We start from the raw sequence: 18,205 nt of genomic DNA on the forward strand, positions 1-18,205 counted from the left end.
TTTTGTTTGCCTGCCATTGGTTTTAGCGGTGTTCGACGAACATCCCGATGTTCGACGAACCGAACCCGAACACTACGGGGGTGGCTCAACACTAGTCTCTGCCCCTACATCATTAGATTAGGTGCAAAAATCCATTGGACAAATTCTCTATAAGTGATGATGGCAAAGGAGAAAAACATTGTTCAAAGTTGACAGAATTTTACTCTAAAAGACTATAGTAATCTAAGCAGATATTAAAGGTCATGTTAATTTCCATTCTCTTGCAGCCACAGCCAGAATTTCAGATATCACATCAAAGCTATCCATTTCTTTGAATATGGCTTCAAATAGAAGGTTTGCAAGTGAAGATGCAGCTTCTTCTATTGAAGAAAAGCTCTGAGCTCAAGGTCACCGACAAGAGCTGTAAACATAAGGGATTTTATTTTCTTACTAGTAAAGGAAGCAATTGACCTGTAAACTCTAAAATTAGCACAATCTTACAACCTTTCTATGGAAATAATTTGGACTACTATTCTTTCCTAAAGTCTGAGGCCCTTATCTGTCTTTTAATGCAAGAGTCGCTTAATTTCTACCTCTGGCAAGTAACAAACTTTTTTATCGCAAAAGAATTTGAAAAACTACCAGGTTCAAGAAGGGCCATATGGACATATGTCTTCAGCCCTGTTCACACTGCCTTTTCTGCAGCACATTCTGGTGTTTCTGCTTGAATTCCCCTAACAATGTGATTCAGATGAAACAGTTTATTTGTACTCTGTTTGTGTTATTGCGGTGTATGGTCTTTTTAGGAGTTACTATGAATCTCGTTCCTAAGGAAATTATGGCAGAACCCAAAAATGTACTGCAGAAAAAGTGTGAACTAGTTCTTACTAGGGATGAGCAAGCGTGTTCTGCTAACCCTTTCAGCGAGCATGCTGGGCTGCTCGCCGAGTATTTGCGGCGTGCTCGAATATTATGTTTGAGTCACTGAGCATGATTTGCGACTGTTTGACGGCTTTAATACATGTGAGGAATGCCTAACAAACAGGCATTTCTCACATGTATTAAAGCTGTCAAACAGTCGCAAATCATGCACACAGAGTGACTCAAACATAACATTCGAGCACGCCAAAGATACTCGGAAAACACCCGAGCATGCTCGGAAATCTCAAGTAACGAGCATACTCGCTCATCACTAGTTATTACCCGTTGTACTAGTTTTGATAAGATCTAAAGTGTAACAATTGGAGCTTTTGTTACCTTCTTCCACTAATGTACTTTTACGCGATTCTTCCATTGTAAAAGGAATGTGTCACCAATATTACTTGTAATAATTAAAAGCAGATTGTGGAATGCTCTTATTTTACCTGTTTTTATTTTCTTATTACAATTTTTGTAGTTTGATTTTTTTATCTTCTGAACATGATTATATGGAGTACCTGTTTTGCCTGAGCACTCAGAGATCTGCTTTACAGCAGACACATGTACCGTAAAGAGGAGATGTTCATTGATGTCTATGTGAGCACTTTCTGGACACGCTCTGTGATCTGTGCAGTGGTCACTGAGCAGAGAGAGGGAGGAGGTGAGCTGTAAACACCACCTATAATATATATCATCCGGTGTCATCTGTATATTGGTGTTACCTGACATTGTAATCCTGCCATGATAATAATGAGGTAACTGCTGAAAAGTGACTGCTACAGAACGTGAAGCCTAATACTAAAGTTTAGTGGCCAAAGTGGGAGGACTTTTTATGTATGACACGGAAAATAAAATAAAGAAAACATTTTCAAAACTATTTTTTCATAAAATTTAAACAGTAGGTCATTTTCTGATTGATGTTAAATATATTTATACCATCACTCCTACAAGCTTTTTGCTATGAGGCCATTTTCTTTTTACCTTCGATCACAGGGAAGTTCAGATAATAGTCAGTTTGCCATTGTAATTTACTTCCCAAACAATTTTGGGCTGGAGTTGAGTGTGTCGGACTCCCTGAATACATAAAACTGACAGATACAAAAGAGATCTAAAAGGGTACGAACAAGCAGGCACAGACAAGTATTGTGCCAGAACTATGGTAAAGTTGCAGAAGGAAGAGAATTACAAAGCTTCAGCACTTTCTGTACAGAAACAATGCAAGCACTAACTTTTATTTCAGAACAATGCAAGTCCTGACAATAGTTTTTCCTCAAAGCATCACTTGCACTATATAACTGAAAGATAAAAAGATAGTAATAGAAATAACCAAAGTGAATTATTATAACATAGCAAAGAACAAAACAATATCAGGGTAATTTCATACCTTCCAAACTTTTGATTCTTCATGTGATTCCATGCCGCTCTAGTGACCAGAAAAGACCCCCTCAAATGAACTCTATGAATAATATCTAAAAGGAAAAAAAATATATCCCGAAGGTTATGATTTAAGTTATCCACTATTTACAAGTATTCTAAAATATGCAGAACAGCTTCTCCTGCTTCTAGCTGCCCTAATGCCCTTATAATCCAGAGGAGCTGCGCAATCACAGCAAATATTAATCCCTGTATGATGCTTAGATGTGGAATAAGACAATATTCAGAGGACGAGTACAATAACAAGTAGTTAAAACAGATCTGTTAGTTACATTTATTAAAGCTCCCCAATAATCAGGATATAAAAATGTCTTTTTAAGGTTTTCTACATAGAACAGCTGCACACTACTCCTTACAGCCTGGGCTGTATTTCCAGCTTGTGTAGCATTAGGCACTCACCAGTCGTGGCGCTCCAGTCATTGCTGGCTTCCCAGTATGATGTCACCAAAGCTATGCTACTATCCAGAACCAGTTTCATTCCCAATTAGATCTTAAATTGAGGACTTAAAGGGGCTGTTCACTACTTTGATACTAATGACTAGTGTTGAGCGATACCTTCCGATATCGGGAAATATCGGATCGGACCGATACCCAAAAAATATCGGAAATCGCCGATTCCGATACCGGAAACCAATGCATGTCAATGGGACACAAATATCGGAATGAAAATAAACCCTTTCTTTCCTTGTAGGTTAATTCTACATGAAGGAAAACAACTAAGAATAATGTAGAATGTATTACATGAAAAGCCGGCAATTCAGCAGCGGCATACACCGGTACCCGACAATTTACAACAGAAAGAATAGCGCTTCACACATAGATTAGATAGATAGAAACATGTCAGTCACATATATATATGAAGTACAGTGATAGTGTTGATTACTGTACTTGTCATTTAGTGTTAAAATAAAGGATTTATTAAAAAAAAAAATTGGCGTGGGGTTCCCCGTAATTTTAGTCTCTAGCGGAGGTTAAGCAGACGGCTGGGGCAGATGTTTGAAGCCTGGGAAGGGGGAAATACCCACGGAGCTTCCCAGGCTACTAATATTAGCCCCCAGCTGAATACCTAGCCTTTACTAGCTATTAAAATGGGGGACCCCCAAAAAAATGACGTGGGGTCCCCCCTATTTTAATAGCTAGCAAAGGCTAGGCAGACAGCTGGGGGCTGACATTAATAGCCCAGGAAGGGTGCCATGAATATTGTCCCCCTCCCAGGCTAGAAACACCAGCCGTCAGCTGCCCCTGAAATAGGGCATCAATAGGATGCGCCAATTCTGGCACTTAGCCTCGCTCTTCCCACTGCCCTGTAGCGGTGGCAGTGGGGTAATAGGGCTGGGGTTGATGTCAGCTTATAATGCCTGCTGACATCAAGCCCAGGTTAGTAATGGAGAAGTGTCTATAAAGACACCCCCATTACTAACCCCATAGTCAAAGTTAAAAAAAAATACAAACACCCAGAATAAAGTCCTTTAATTGAAATAAACACACAATTCTTTATTGTTCTAAATTAAACCATACTTACCATCACGCCCATTCCAGCTGAAGCCAATGTCTTCTGCAATAAAAGTAAAATAATAAACCAACATCATCCTTACATTTCCATGGTTCCCAGGACACCTTCACGTCTGCTACATTAACATGACAGGCAGGATCGCAGCCGAAAGCTGCCATCCAGCTTGCCATGCCGCAGACACTGAGAAGTGCAGGGGTGCTTGCGCTCTTCAGTGTCTGGCTGTGACGGCATAAACATGAGCCAAGGTCATGTCCAATGAACTCGGCTCACCTCATGCACGTCACTGACCGCATGGGAGAATTCTCCCACACTGTCAGTGACGTGCATGAGGTGAGCTGAGTTCATTGGACATGACCTCGGCTCATCTTTATGCCGTCACAGCCAGACACTGAGGAGCGCAAGCATGCCTTAGCTTCTCAGTGTCTGTGGCATGGCAAGCTGGATGGCAGCTTTCGGCTGCGATCCAGCCTGTCATATGAATGTAGCAGAGCTGAAGCTGTCCTGGGAACTATGGAAAGGTAAGGATGATGTTGGTTTATTATTTTACTTTTATTGCAGAAGACATTGGTTTCAGCTGGAATGGGAGTGATGGCAAGTATGGTTTAATTTAGAACAATAAAGAATTGTGTGTTTATTTTAATTAAAGGACTTTATTCTGGGTGTTTGTTTTTTTTTTTTAACTTTGACTATGGGGTTAGTAATGGGGGTGTCTTATAGACGCCTCTCCATTACTAACCTGGGCTTGATGTCAGCTGGCATTATAAGCTGACATCAACCCCAGCCCTATTACCCCACTGCCACCACTACAGGGCAGTGGGAAGAGCAAGGCTAAGTGCCAGAATTGGCGCATCCAGTGGATGCGCCATTTCTGGGGCGGCTGACGGCTGGTGTTTCAAGCCTGGGAGGGGGCCAATATTCATGGCACCCTTCCTGGGCTATTAATATCAGCCCCCAGCTGTCTGCCTAGCCTTTGCTATCTATTAAAATAGGGGGGACCCCACCTCATTTTTTTGGGCGTCCCCCATTTTAATAGCTAGTAAAGGCTAGGTATTCAGCTGGGGGGTGATATTAGTAGCCTGGGAAGCTCCGTGGGTATTACCCCCTTCCCAGGCTTCAAACATCTGCCCCAGCCGTCTGCTTAACCTCCGCTAGAGACTAAAATTACGGGGATCCCCACGCCAATTTTTTTTTTTAATAAATCCTTTATTTTAACACTAAATGACAAGTACAGTAATCAACACTATCACTGTACTTCTTATATATGTGACTGACATGTTTCTATCTATCTAATCTATGTGTGATGCTCTATTCTTTCTGTTCTAAATTGTCGGGTACCGATGCTGAATTGTCGGCCGGCTTTTTTAAAGAGACGGTGCATGAAAACACTATTATTTTTTTAATAAATCCTTTAACACTAAATGACAAGTACAGTAAGCTTAGAGCTGCCATCCAGCTTGTCATCCTTCAGAGACACTGCAGAGCGCAGGCATTATCGGTATTCGATATTCTAAAAGTATCGGAACTCAGTATCGGAACTCAGATACCGCGAATATCGATCGATACCCGATATTTCAGTATCGGAATGCTCAACACTACTAATGACTTATCCTTCTGAAAGGTGATAAATATCAGATCTGATCAGGTCAGACAGCTGTTGGGGTCCCACACCAATAAGTAGTTTGCAGCTTTGATGGTGGACGTAAACTGACTACGTAGGTGAGCAGCACAGCTCCATACACTGTGCAGTGCCTGCTGATGAGAACTGCACCTCAGCTCCTATTAAACTGAACAGTAGTGTAACTTAGTGATTTTACATTAAGGCCCTTGGAATATTAACAGAGTCCAAACATTGCACCATAAGCAACAGGACGCCAGACACCACCTGCTGCGGGGGCCTCTGATACATCAGGAGCGTGCATAGCTATTGCAGTGAAGGGAGCCAGCGACTCTCTGCTCCACAAAAGTTTTCATCTGGATTTGTGTTCGAGAAGGGGCCTCCTACAACCTTCTCCGAGTCACACCCTCTGAAACCGCAATCATAACGCCCCTGCCTAAGACACTGCAACTGGCCCTACTTTCTTCTGGCTTGCGCTGTGTCTCAGTCGGAGAGAGGAGCAGCAGCAATTTGCCGCCCCTTGTCTGGCAGCTCAGAACGCCACCTAAGGTGAAATGCTCATTTCGCTTCATAACAGGAGCGGCCCTGATTATACAATTTTAGTAAAGTGCTTGCCAAAAACTTTCCCTAGCCTGGAAACCCCCTTTAAAAACAAAATTTTCTTCTATATCTATAACATATCCATTATATGGTCAACAAATAGCTCATTTATCACATGCAAAGTCCTCTCTCCTTCCAATCCTTTGTTGTTAGAATAAATTTAAGCTGTTATCTTCTGAGTTTTCCAAGGACCCAGCAGAAAGCAATGTCAGCCGGTCCTGTGCTCCGGGTCTGCTGGACACAGGAAGATCTATCTGCACTCAGCAAATCAGCACTGCTCTGGTATTGGTGAGATGCTCTGATTGGTCGAGCTGCGGTAACTCCCCCTGATTTGTGTCCTATAGCCAGGGTTTCTCACTGATGACAGAAGTGCTGATTTGCTGACTGCAGGAGAAGTAATAGATCCTGCTGTAATGAAGCTCAGCAGCATGGAGCACTGCAAAAAAGATGATCTATTGCTGCATGCACCGGGGGTCAGAAATAAGGAAACCCTATCCTGCATCTCCAATTTTGAAAACTTAGGCAAATGAATAAAAACTAATTTAAGTGCTGCCCCCCTAAGCACTTGCTCTGCCCATACATCCCTGCTTATAGCCACACATGTGAAAGAAATAGGCTATGAGGCAGAGAGATGCCAAACAGGGGAGGGGAATCTTTTTTTCTACCAGGGGCCATTTGGATACTTAAACCATCCTTCGGGGGCCAGACAAATTACGCGCTAACCCCCCCCATAAAGTACGTGCTGACGCAGACACTGGTGTAGGACGTAATCTTTCACTGCACGCACCTCAGCATTCAGTAGTGAACACTACATGTGCACACAGAGCAAGAAGAAACTGATGGGCCGGCAAAACACAGCTGCCGGCCCACGCACTGCGGTCTCCGGGAATCTGCCCGGGGCCAGATAAAAAGGTCCTTGAGAGCCGTAAACAGACTGCGGGACTGAGGTTTCCCATCCCTGCCATAGAATATGAGAGCTGCACTGCTGTGTTTCTGCAGAAGTTAGCACAGTTAATTTATTAAGAGCTGAAGGGAAAAATAGATATGCGGTGCTGCCGTTACCAAATAACTGCTTTAGGGTGAAATATAGAAATAGCCATGTTTAATTTTAGAAAGAATTAGACATTTATCCTATTCTATACTGTCCTATATCGCACTCCTTAATGGGGAAAGACACGAGTCCTCTCTCCCGCAGAACACTGCTCCTAAGACTAAATGCTTCAACCATCAGTAAACATGGAGCTTTTAATGCTGTGGAAAGCAAATGTAGGTCAAATATAGCAGGAAACAAAAACACCACTTTAGTAAAAGGTTTTGATGAGAAAAAGATAAAAGTATATATTAGTAAAGCTAAGAAATAAGCAGCATGTCATGTAGGTGCCAGACCCCAGGCTTCAGCGTGTCGAGGCATCGAGGAGGGCGATATCTGACATTCACTTAAAGGGGAGGCGCGAGAACTCTGCATGGAGGAACATTCTTTTAAATGATTGCACTGTAAAAGTTCGGCATTAAGATGGTAGAGTGTTAGATTTCATCCTGGGTGGCTTTTTGCGGACTTCAGGCTTGTCTCATGCCAGCAAAGTTTATTTTGGACACTCCTTGGTGTTTCTGCCATTACGCTGATTTATAGATTCATTTACCCTGTACAACAGATTTGTACATTAAGCAGATTCTGTTGCTCAGACCATTGTCATATTACCCTCAAACTGATGAATAAAGACCATCACTTATGTGTCGGTATTGTCCCCATTTGCTTGAGGACTAGTGTGTGCCACCATTACCCATCTCTCATGTCTCCATCACACAGATATGTGAAGAGAGAGGAGGTGATAGGTCGACACATCCATCCAGAATGTAGATAAAATAATGTTTTATTCATCACATAATTAAAAACCTTTCTATGATTAAGGGTGCAATTTGCACCAGAAAAGCATCAAGACTGAGGTTTCTTTTTAAAGGTTTTTAATTAAATGATCAATAAAACATTATTTTATCTACATTCTGGATGGACGTGCCTCTCTCTACCCAAGGGTTTATGTGTTTTTAATAAGGATAGGGGGTAAGCTGCTGCCAGAGTCCTCTTATTAGATGAATTGAAGGGAACTTAGCAGGATTTCATCTCCCAAACTATTGATATGCGCATAAACACCTATACTTGACCAGATTAGTGAAAGGACCACCTCAAAGAGCTAAATAACCTACAACATAATACCAATGTAACCCCCATTATCGAGATAAAATCAGTAAATCTTTATTGATGGAAAAATACATATAGTAAAAACTATTCTATAGACCTATTTTTCCTATAGGATCTTTTCTTTTGAACTGGATGTATTGTGCCTGTTCACTGATTAGGCTGTCTTCTTGTAGGAATACACTGGGAATTTCTCCCTATCTGAGCCTTTTGGTGGGATTGCTTTATTATTTTCTATCTGCCTACAGTCAACCACTTGGCCTAATTTCATTTTACCATTTTTCACTTTTGTGGGTAATCATTTGCTGAGTGAGATGTCCATCTTCATCTTGCACTTGTATAATGAGCCACTTGGCCTCTTCTTCCTATATTCCATAACTTCATATCCTTTTCACTTTCACAGTCCCCTGCTACATATTGTCTTATTGGAGATTCATGATTTGTGCATGATATTCAGTGCCTAATGCAGGGGTCTCAAACTCGGCTGGGTATATGGGCTGCACACAGAAAAAAATTTAATTTGGGGGGCCGCATTCTTTGCAGGACAAAGTGACATTTTTAGTGATACCATTTTTTTTTTCTATACACCTTTTGAACATTTTTGCTGTTTTATTTTTTATAGCTTGGGTCGTTATGGATGTGGCGAAAATAAAACATGCACTTTTTTTGTTTACTTTAGTTTAGATATAAAGCAGCATTTTTAGTGGCAAAATATTTTTTCATGCTTTGTTTTGAAGCTTTTCTGCCAAAATCTTGTAGTAATGTGCATCTTGTAATGTCCCCCATTTTTGTCCCCATCTTGGAGGACTGTCCCCAGCCTGGTCCCCATCTTGGAGGACTGTCCCCAGCCTGGTCCCCATCTTGGAGGACTGTCCCCAGCCTGGTCCCCATCCTGGAGGACTGTCCCCAGCCTGGTCCCCATCCTGGAGGTCTATGGTGCCTGCGGGCCGCATGAAGCAGCCTGAAGGGCCGCATGCGGCCCGCGTGTTTGAGACCCCTGGCCTAATGTTTATATGACGAGATGCTTTGTGGGGCTATCTTGTGGACTAGTTCTTCTGTTCAACGTCCTCACTTTTATTATATGTTTTTTTTATATCAATAAAGATTTACTAAGTTTATCTCGATAATGGCCATTACACTCCTATTATTTTATAGGTTATTTATATGTGCATGTAACAAGTCCAGCAATACCTTTACATAGCCAGTCAGTTCTTCTCAATGGAGAAATCAGTGTTTGCATTGATATGCAAATAAGAATGAATATCTGAAGCCTCTGTCTCTCCAGCTCTATTCCCCACCCAGCTCTACCTCCTCCTGCTTGACTGACTGCTTCTATGGTGTGCGACTTCAGGAAGAGGAGCCATCAGCCAGCAAGAGGAGGCAGATCTGGGCAAGAAACCCCCAAACATAAAAAGGCAGCCATGCCAAACTCACTGGGTTAAACTGACTTTAAATATAATGTGTACAGAGACATGATGTCACAACGCGGTAATGTGCAGCCCTTTATGGACTCATTTTTTTCAGGAAAGTAAAAGTTCTATTAGCAGAACCTCTCAAGCTTATTCTCAAAGACCTTACAGAGGAATGCAAGGAGGAGAGTTTTTAAGGTCAAATCAATGCACGACTTCTGGATTGCCCACAAAAAACTGGAGCAATCCGACAAGTCACAAACTGCTGAAGATCGACCGAAGCGGCGCCGCTAAATGATTAGGTATAATACTATGGGTCTTTTAAGACCAGCACTAACGGTGCTACCAGTTTTCAGAATCTCCAAGCTCTGCTACCCATGGGAAAGAATTGACTATTTTTACCACTGAAAATCCTCACTTAAGATGTAAATCCATTTTCATCTGAAAATTATTATAGTGTATGACTCTGCAGTATAACAGTTTTTTCTAAATCACTCCATTAGCGATTTCTGCAGGTAACCTGCAGTACGGACCGCCCAAAGACTGTGCCGAGGGCTACACTAAACCAAGCAGCATACTGCTCATCACCCCTCGCTGCCATCTTCACTGCAGGAATGAGCAGTGTAAAATCCTGAGACGCTCGCTCCCGCACTGAAGACGCCACCCTAGTGGCAAGAAAAGGACGCTGCAGAGCTTAGTGACGCCCACAGCACAGATTACGGATGGTCAGTACCGCAAGTTATCAGCACGCTAATAGAGTGATCTAGAAAAATGATTATACTGGAGAGTCCTGCCCTATAATCATTTTCTTATGGTAGTGGCGGCAGGCTTTAAGGAGAATGGGATACATAATGAATAGCACTAAAACATGTGCGTGGTCTGCCTGTATAGTGGGAAGTAACAGAACAAAAGCTGAATTAGAGATAAAGGCTACTAAAGAAAAAAGTGCACAGAAATAACAGAACAACATACACATCAATCAGAATGCAGTGCTATGGAGAATGACTGCTTTATGTTTCGCTGTCTGTGGAAGCTGTAGTCATAACTAGAATATATACTATTACAGAGCATAATAATTCTTTATTTTATAACAAAGTGAACATATGGCAAAACAGCTGCAAGACAAGATTTCAATCAGCTCTCCTGTTATTTACATCTGCGAAAACCTTCCATAGAACAATCACCAACACCCAGAAAGAGATCTCTACTCACCCCAGTCTGCGTCACTTATTCTTGCAAAAGAGCGATCCCTCAAAATTCTGAAAAATACAATTTTGAAAGTCTGATAAGTGTTAGATGAAAAGCTGCCTATAGAAAAGGGTGACGGCGGACATCCAGGAGGCTAAACAGAAATCTGCTCCCTCATATTCCTAAACATTCAAAGTGCTCGATAATAAACCCTGCGGAAATGTAGTTGCCACTGAGATTTCCCACATTTGTGATGCGAAACTCCCAAATACTATGGCTTGTGATTCTTTTGATGCCGCGTTAGCAAGCTGGCATACAGTAGATGCCCACACGTCGGCAAATATGCACAGCAGGCTACATCTTTGAGCGCCTCAATGGCCTCTTTGCCCAGAGATAATGCACTGATGGCGATTCTGGGAGATGCATAAAAGCAAGAAGGAAGAAGTCCTAGCATCCACTGTTGAGAAGATAAAATAAACAGCTATATACAACCCCTGGCAAAAATTATGGAATCACCGGGCTCAGAGGATGTTCATTCAGTTGTTTAATGTTGTTGAAAAAAAGCAACAGCAATCAAAGAAAGTTGGAGCCAGATTGATGAAGAGTACTGTTTGTCACTCATTAAGTCTATGCCTCAGAGACTGCAAGCTGTTATTAAAGCCAGAGGTGGTGCAACAAAATACTAGTGATGTATTGGAGTGTTCTTTTGTGTGTTTGTTTTTCATGATTCAATAATTTTGTTCCTCAGAATTGAGTGATTCCATAATTTTTTCCCTTTGCTTGGTCTGAAAAAAATTACCCTTACTGAGTACCACATTTTTAATCTTGATTTCTTTTTAGTGTTTCTTAAAGCCCTAAAGTTGCCATTTGAAATGACTTTAGCTTTGTGCCATGTCTGTTATCTGCTTTTTTCCAACAACATTAAACAACTGAATGAACATCCTCCGAGCCCGGTGATTCCATAATTTTTGCCATGGGTTGTAGAAGGGGAAGGATACAGATCTAGGAAACCGCATAGAACATTCATTTATGGATGACTGATAATGTCAACCGTCATGCTCCAGTGTCTCTCACTTCTGTATCAAGATGCGGAGTCAACAGGTGCCTGCCAAAACACATGCAAAGCCGGCAACCATCATGCATGGGTCTTATTTTAATGAATAGTACAGGTGTATAATACATGACCGGCATGTGCCAGTCATTGCACTGGTTACCCATTCACCACAGAATACAATACAAACTCATCTCTCACCCACAAAGCTCTCCACAGTTCTGCACCGCCCTATATCTCATCCCTCATTTCTGTCCATCACCCCTCCCGTGCCCTCCGTTCTGCAACTGATCTAAAACGGACATCCCTCCTTAATCCAAACCTCACACCTCCGGCTCCAAGACTTCTCTCGTGCCGCGCCAGTTTTCTGGAATGCACTGCCCCAAAAAATTCCGACTGATATCTAGCCCCCATGTCTTCAAACGTGCTTTAAAAAAACATTTGTTTAGTCAAGCCTATCACCTCAACTCACCAACCTAACTCTCCCCTGTTCCCGCCTAAATGTTCATCTTAATCTGCTCCTGCCTATTCATCTGTCTCCACATCCTCCATTCACCAAATAGCACACGGTAACTGCCCTTAGACAGATACTGGCTGACGACCATGTTCTACCTATTGTGTCTCCCCATTTCCATATAGATTGTAAGCTTACGAGCAGGGCCCTCACTCCTCCTGAAACTGTTGAAATATGATACATTGTATTGTTTATATTGTCTGTATATGTCCCTACTTAATTGTAAAGTGCTGGGGAATATGTTGGCGCTATATAAATAAAAAATATTATTATTATTATTATTATTATTATTATTATTATTAATATTAATATGTGCACATCCTGACAGGCACCCGATACTTCATCATCAGGTGCAGATGATGTTGCATTAAGAGATATTAAGGACCCCTTTAAAGGGGTTGTCCACTACTAGGACAACCCCTTCTTGAACTAAATGTTAGGCCCCGATAAAATTAAAAAAGTCTATACTCCCCTCCCGTGCCGGCGCCGTTCCAGTGGTGTCAGCACTCGCAGTTCCAGGGCTGCAGTGTGCTTGCTATGACATGTGACAAATGTGGTTTGTCAACAAGTTTCAAAGTTACAAACTTCTTCAGGGCAAATCATTTTTAACTTTGAAACACAATGACAAATAAACCGCATTTCAAGTCTCATGAGTTTCTGGCTCCATCCATCCATGGTTCTCCGGTCAGGCAGAGCAGGAATTAACCCCTTCATCTCCACCAGTGCTAATGATAACCAAATCGGATGTCAGACAGTCATATGGGTAAGACTGTTAATAAGAGCCGTGACCAGTTAAGAGCCGTGACCAGTTAAGTTGCATTTACACTGGTCAATAATCCGATTCTAAGGCTATGTGCCCACGATGCAGAAATGCTCCGGATTTTTCCTGAGCGTTTCTGCATCTCCCTGGCAGAAAAAACGCATGCGGATTGTACATGCTTCACTTCCGCTTGTCCCTGGCAGGAAAAACGCGTTTTGATCATGCGATTTCACATGCTGGTTGTCAAGCGATTTCCAAGCGATTTTAGCATCACTTGGAAAGTGCTTGACAATTTGGTCACACTATATAAATCCATACAACCGGAATGGATTTTATAGTGTCCAAGTTAGTTAAAAAAAAAAAAAAAACACATATACTCACCTTTCGATGGCCCCCGGTCTCCTTATCCGATGCGTCCGGTCTCCCCGGTGTCTTGCGGTCGTGTGAAAGGACCTTCAATGACGTCTTTAGTCATGTGACAGGTCACGCGACCGCCGACGTCAGCGGTTGCGTGACCTGTCACATGACTAAATGACGTCATGGCAGGTCCTTTTAGACCATCGCGAGCTGCCGGAGAGCCAGGACGCATCACTATGGAGACTGGGGGCCATCAGAAGGCGAGTATAATGTGTATTTTTTATTTTAATGGGTTTTTTTTGTCTTTTTTACAGGTACTATAGTACCCGGTTCTGGAGGAGAGTCTACTCTTCTCCAGACCCGGGTACCATCCGCACATTGAATCGCTTAATATTCGCATGAGCACATGTAGTCATGCGGATATTAAGCGATTCGATGCAAGTCAATGGCGGCGAAAACATTACGCAAAATAATTGGTAGTGCTGCGGATTTTTCCACAATGATAATCCGCAGCGAAAATTTCCACAGCATGTGCCGCTGCGGAAATGCTTAAAAAATGCATAGTGGGCACACAGCCTAACATTAACAACCCATTGGGGTTTTTTAAACTTCATCATTACTTATTGAGTAAATCGGAGATAAAACATAACAAAATACAGTCATGAGGCACTAACCATGCCGGGACCGGAGGGCATGTATGTGTAATACATACTCCCGGCCACGGTCTGTCTAGTGGGCGCAGTCTTGCTCCAGCAAGACCGTGCCTCGACTAGAAACACAGCTGTCAAGTGAGTGTGGCCGACTAAAAGTGTATGGAGCAAAGCCAAGCCCACTGGACGGGCTCTGGCTGGCAGCATATAAAAGGCCACGGCCCCACTATCAGTATTTGGTCAGTATTTTTTCTCAGGAGTGGGAGATAAAAACAGGTGAGGAATAATCAGAGAAAAGGTAAAATAGAAACAAGTCACCAATTCTGCATTTACCACCCACTCCTGGTTTTGGCTCCCACTCCTGAGAAAAAATACTGACCAAATACTGACAGTGGCCTAACCCATACATACCCTCCAGGTCCAGGCTCAAAAATCGGCAAATCCCCACAGGGCACAGTGCATGCGCTGGAGGGATTCATAAGTCGGCAGTGATTACAGACTTATCGATTTGGACCGGCGAGCCCCTTTAAGCCAATTATAACAAACCTAAAGTAAAAGTAGACAAAGAAAAAACAAACAAACAGAAAAGAGGAACAGCAGAAGAAGAAGCCCAAAAACAAAGAGGAGAGGAAGAGGGGAGAAAGGGGATGGGGCAGGGATGGGAATGCCTATGAAAAAGTGTTCCCCAAATGAGGCACAAAGAGCGCAGATCAGTTCTCCCCCATGAGGGCTTGACAGTCATCCGAGGTTCTAAATTCCATCCAATAAAACCAGGTGAACAACCCATTGTTCATGATAATTTTGTAATGTGAATTGGCTAAGTGACTTAAAGGAAACCCGACAGCTTTAAAAGTCGCCAGGGACAAAGCAGTGCTTGAGACTAGTCGAACAGGTGGGTTCCCCAGCAGCTTGTCCTGCCCGCTGTCAATTACTGCATGCAGGGAGAGACTTGTCAAACAAGGGTACGGGGCAGAGATAAGGGGACTAGTCTCCTGTGTGGATCGATCTCCAGCAGCTTTTAAAGTATGTTTTTCTCTAAAACACTGCAGTGTTCCAGAGACAAATGTACCTGACTGAAATCATACCGCCAGTGCACGATCCACGGACAGCATTTATCGGCTGTCGGGTTCCCTTTAATGACTTTCTCAAAAATGCTCATTCTTTGTGCATGAAATTGTTTATGTGAACTAAAAAACTCTTGTTCATTTTTCGAACAGTAAATGGACATTGTTCGCTCCTTCAACGATTAGACTGGCAAAAAAGAGGAGTGGAAATAAAAATCCCAAACAGGTGCAGCTTTCTGCGATTGGAGGATTGTGTTCTGAAGCAACTGTCCAGCAGCAGGAACGTGGACACAATTGTACAACGCACAAACGGTTTATAACTAATTCCACAACACTTTCTTTACACAGAATCAACGGAAACGTTAGTACAATACTTGAATGAATTCATGTATTCAATATAAATAAATCATTTATGGGATTTGAGCGTTGAGCACACCAACACTTCAGATTATGTCTGTGTGAACGCAGTGAACGATGCTCAATGTTACAATGAAACGATCTATTCAACCATTTCATGCACGAGTTTCGTCCCGTGTAAACACTTGTCTGACATTGTTTGCTAGTTGTGAGTCACAAATCACATTGTTCATCATTTTACACGATTATCTGCTTGTGTGAACAAACTCTTAGGGCTCATTCAGACGTCCGGGCAAATTGGTCCATCCTCGGACGGCAATGCACATACTGGCCTCAGGTCTCCCGAGCCCAGACTGACAGCTTAATATATGGCTCTGAGGCCGAGACGCTCAGGTAAGGAAGAACCAGTCCATGCTCAGACCGATTTGCACGAACATCTGCACGAGCCTTTGGGTTCCGTAATAAAAGTGTCTGTTATAGCCAGAATGTGCTGCGGCCATGGATATTATTTCCCCGAACGCGCTTCCAAATTATAAGAAACATTACAGAAAGAGAAGTCTACAGCTCTAAGAGATTTGGAAATCAGTGGTAACAGCCTGAACATTAAATAGCTGAATTATACAGAATCTAAGAAGTAAAAATTAAAATGGATTTCTCCAGAGTAGTATAACTTTCTCATGGAAACAATTAAAAGCTTCTAGGGAAGACCAAAGGGGGTTTAAAAGAAGAATTACAGTTAAAAATATAGTGTCTAGTGCAGCAAGGTGATGAATTAAGAGTCAAGTGAAGATATTTGCACTACAGATTTTCTTCTTAATTTTGCCTCCATAGCCGCTCATTAACTGGTCAGTGCACAGTAACAAGCTTGACCTTTACTCAAGGTATTGTGGTCAGAAGGGCTCATCACACAGGATACATACACCGTTCAACTGAGGTAAATTAGATACAAGCATTAAAAACAATGTTAATGTCTTGACATTATTAGAATGCCATTTTCTATGCAATAAACTTTGCATTTCAAGAACAATTAATGTGGTTCATGCCCGTTACATTGCAAAACTTACAATTTTTGTGCCCCGACGACTTCCCCATAGAGCAAAACCATATATTGATGTGCTGTGTAAAGGTCAGTGGTCATGTCTAGACCACTCATTCATTTTATTAAAAGGTCATCTGTCATCAAAATGGCTCCTTGTGAATAATCGGCTTGGGCTGCACCCCTGTTCACCCCGGATGAAATGTAGTATACATTTACAGTTATCTCTACTGATGACCTGCTGGCGGCATGTAGCCCTTATGGACCTGATGTGCTCCCCTCAGTTAAAACCGAAACTTAGAGCTTCTTTGCCCTGTATAAAGATCAGGCATTACTGCTGTTCCACGGCAAGTCCTCTGCCAAAGATCAGAAGAAACACTTTCTTTAAGTTGAGGGCAATGTGACATCTTTACCATTTCCAAAAAACGTGTGCCGTGTGCTTATAAATATATGGATGTTTTAATTTAAAGGCTGTGGCTTATGTTATTTTATAAAAAAAAAAAAAAAAGAAAAAAAATACACGATATAATTAAAGGAGATACAGGGGAAATAAACAAAAGGGGAATCATAGAATGCTTGAGTTGGAAGGGACCTTCAGGGTAATCGTGTCCAACCCCCTAAGCTCAGTGCAGGATTCACTAAACCATCTCAGACAAATGTCTGTCCAGCCTCTGAAGACTTCCATTGAAGAGAACTCACCACCTCTCGTGGCAGCCTGTTCCACTCATTGATCACCCTAACTGTCAAAAAGTTTGTTATAAAATCTAATCTGTATCTTCTCCCATTCAGTTTCATCATATTGCTTCTAGTCTTTCTTTGTGGCAATAAGAATAAGGACGATCCCTCTACAGTGTGACAGCCCTTGAGATATTTGTAGACAGCTATTAAGTCTCTTCTCAGTATTCTCTTTTGCAAGCTAAACATTCCCAGATGCTTTAACTGGATGAAATGATAAGGATGAGGATGAGATTTAAAAAAAAAAAAAAAAAAAAAAAAAAAGGAAGAAGAAGAGGGAAAAGCCTTTCCCTATTCCTATTAATACAAGATTTGTGCTTGACGTACTAGAGCGCAGAGGCAGATCAGTGCTCACATCTGTGGATCAGGTGTTCGAACAGCCTGGAGTGAGGTCAAAAGAAGTAGTTGGAAGCAACATTGCACCCTACGTGCTACGAGCTCACAGGTTTATCCCGTACTGTGTGATACTTTACCATCCACAACTATACTAGCCCAAGGCAAGACTGTCAGAAGACATCATACTTGGATTTTTGAAAAGATCACAGTCTCCGTAGCTTTTTTGAAACCTACAATATAACTGTTAGCAGCAAAATTGCCATCTACGTCTGTATTCCATCTCTCAGTTACACGGAGTCTTCAGGAAACTCAAAAATACAATGCACAATCCTGCAGTAAATCCAAGACGGCCTTCTGTGTAATCAAGTTTTGCTGATAAGGTTAGGCAACGGAAAAATGTGCTATGTGTACAAATGGGATCATTTCAGGCACCCTGCCAGAGTGTAGAGCTTAGCTTGGGTCTGTGGACATCTCAGCAAGGCACGGCTGCTCCAG

At 42.1% G+C, this 18,205-nt stretch overlaps 1 protein-coding gene across 2 annotated transcripts in view; it reads right to left on the bottom strand.

Moving 5' to 3' along the window:
- HSD17B4 (hydroxysteroid 17-beta dehydrogenase 4) overlaps positions 1 to 18,205 on the bottom strand; it is a 370,026-nt gene that overhangs the window by 240,768 nt on the left and 111,053 nt on the right. For both annotated transcript variants that reach the window (XM_073676923.1, XM_073676920.1), the window contains exons 6-7: positions 10,875 to 10,921; positions 2,282 to 2,366 (exon numbers count right to left, since the gene is read on the bottom strand). In XM_073676923.1, the coding sequence (XP_073533024.1) occupies positions 2,282 to 2,366; positions 10,875 to 10,921 (132 nt within the window). The remainder of the gene's footprint in view (positions 1 to 2,281; positions 2,367 to 10,874; positions 10,922 to 18,205) is intronic.

Source organism: Phyllobates terribilis, unplaced genomic scaffold (assembly GCF_046119375.1).
Source record: "Phyllobates terribilis strain yellow unplaced genomic scaffold, ASM4611937v1 Scaffold_1__5_contigs__length_1240528914, whole genome shotgun sequence".
Lineage (NCBI taxonomy): Eukaryota > Metazoa > Chordata > Amphibia > Anura > Dendrobatidae > Phyllobates > Phyllobates terribilis.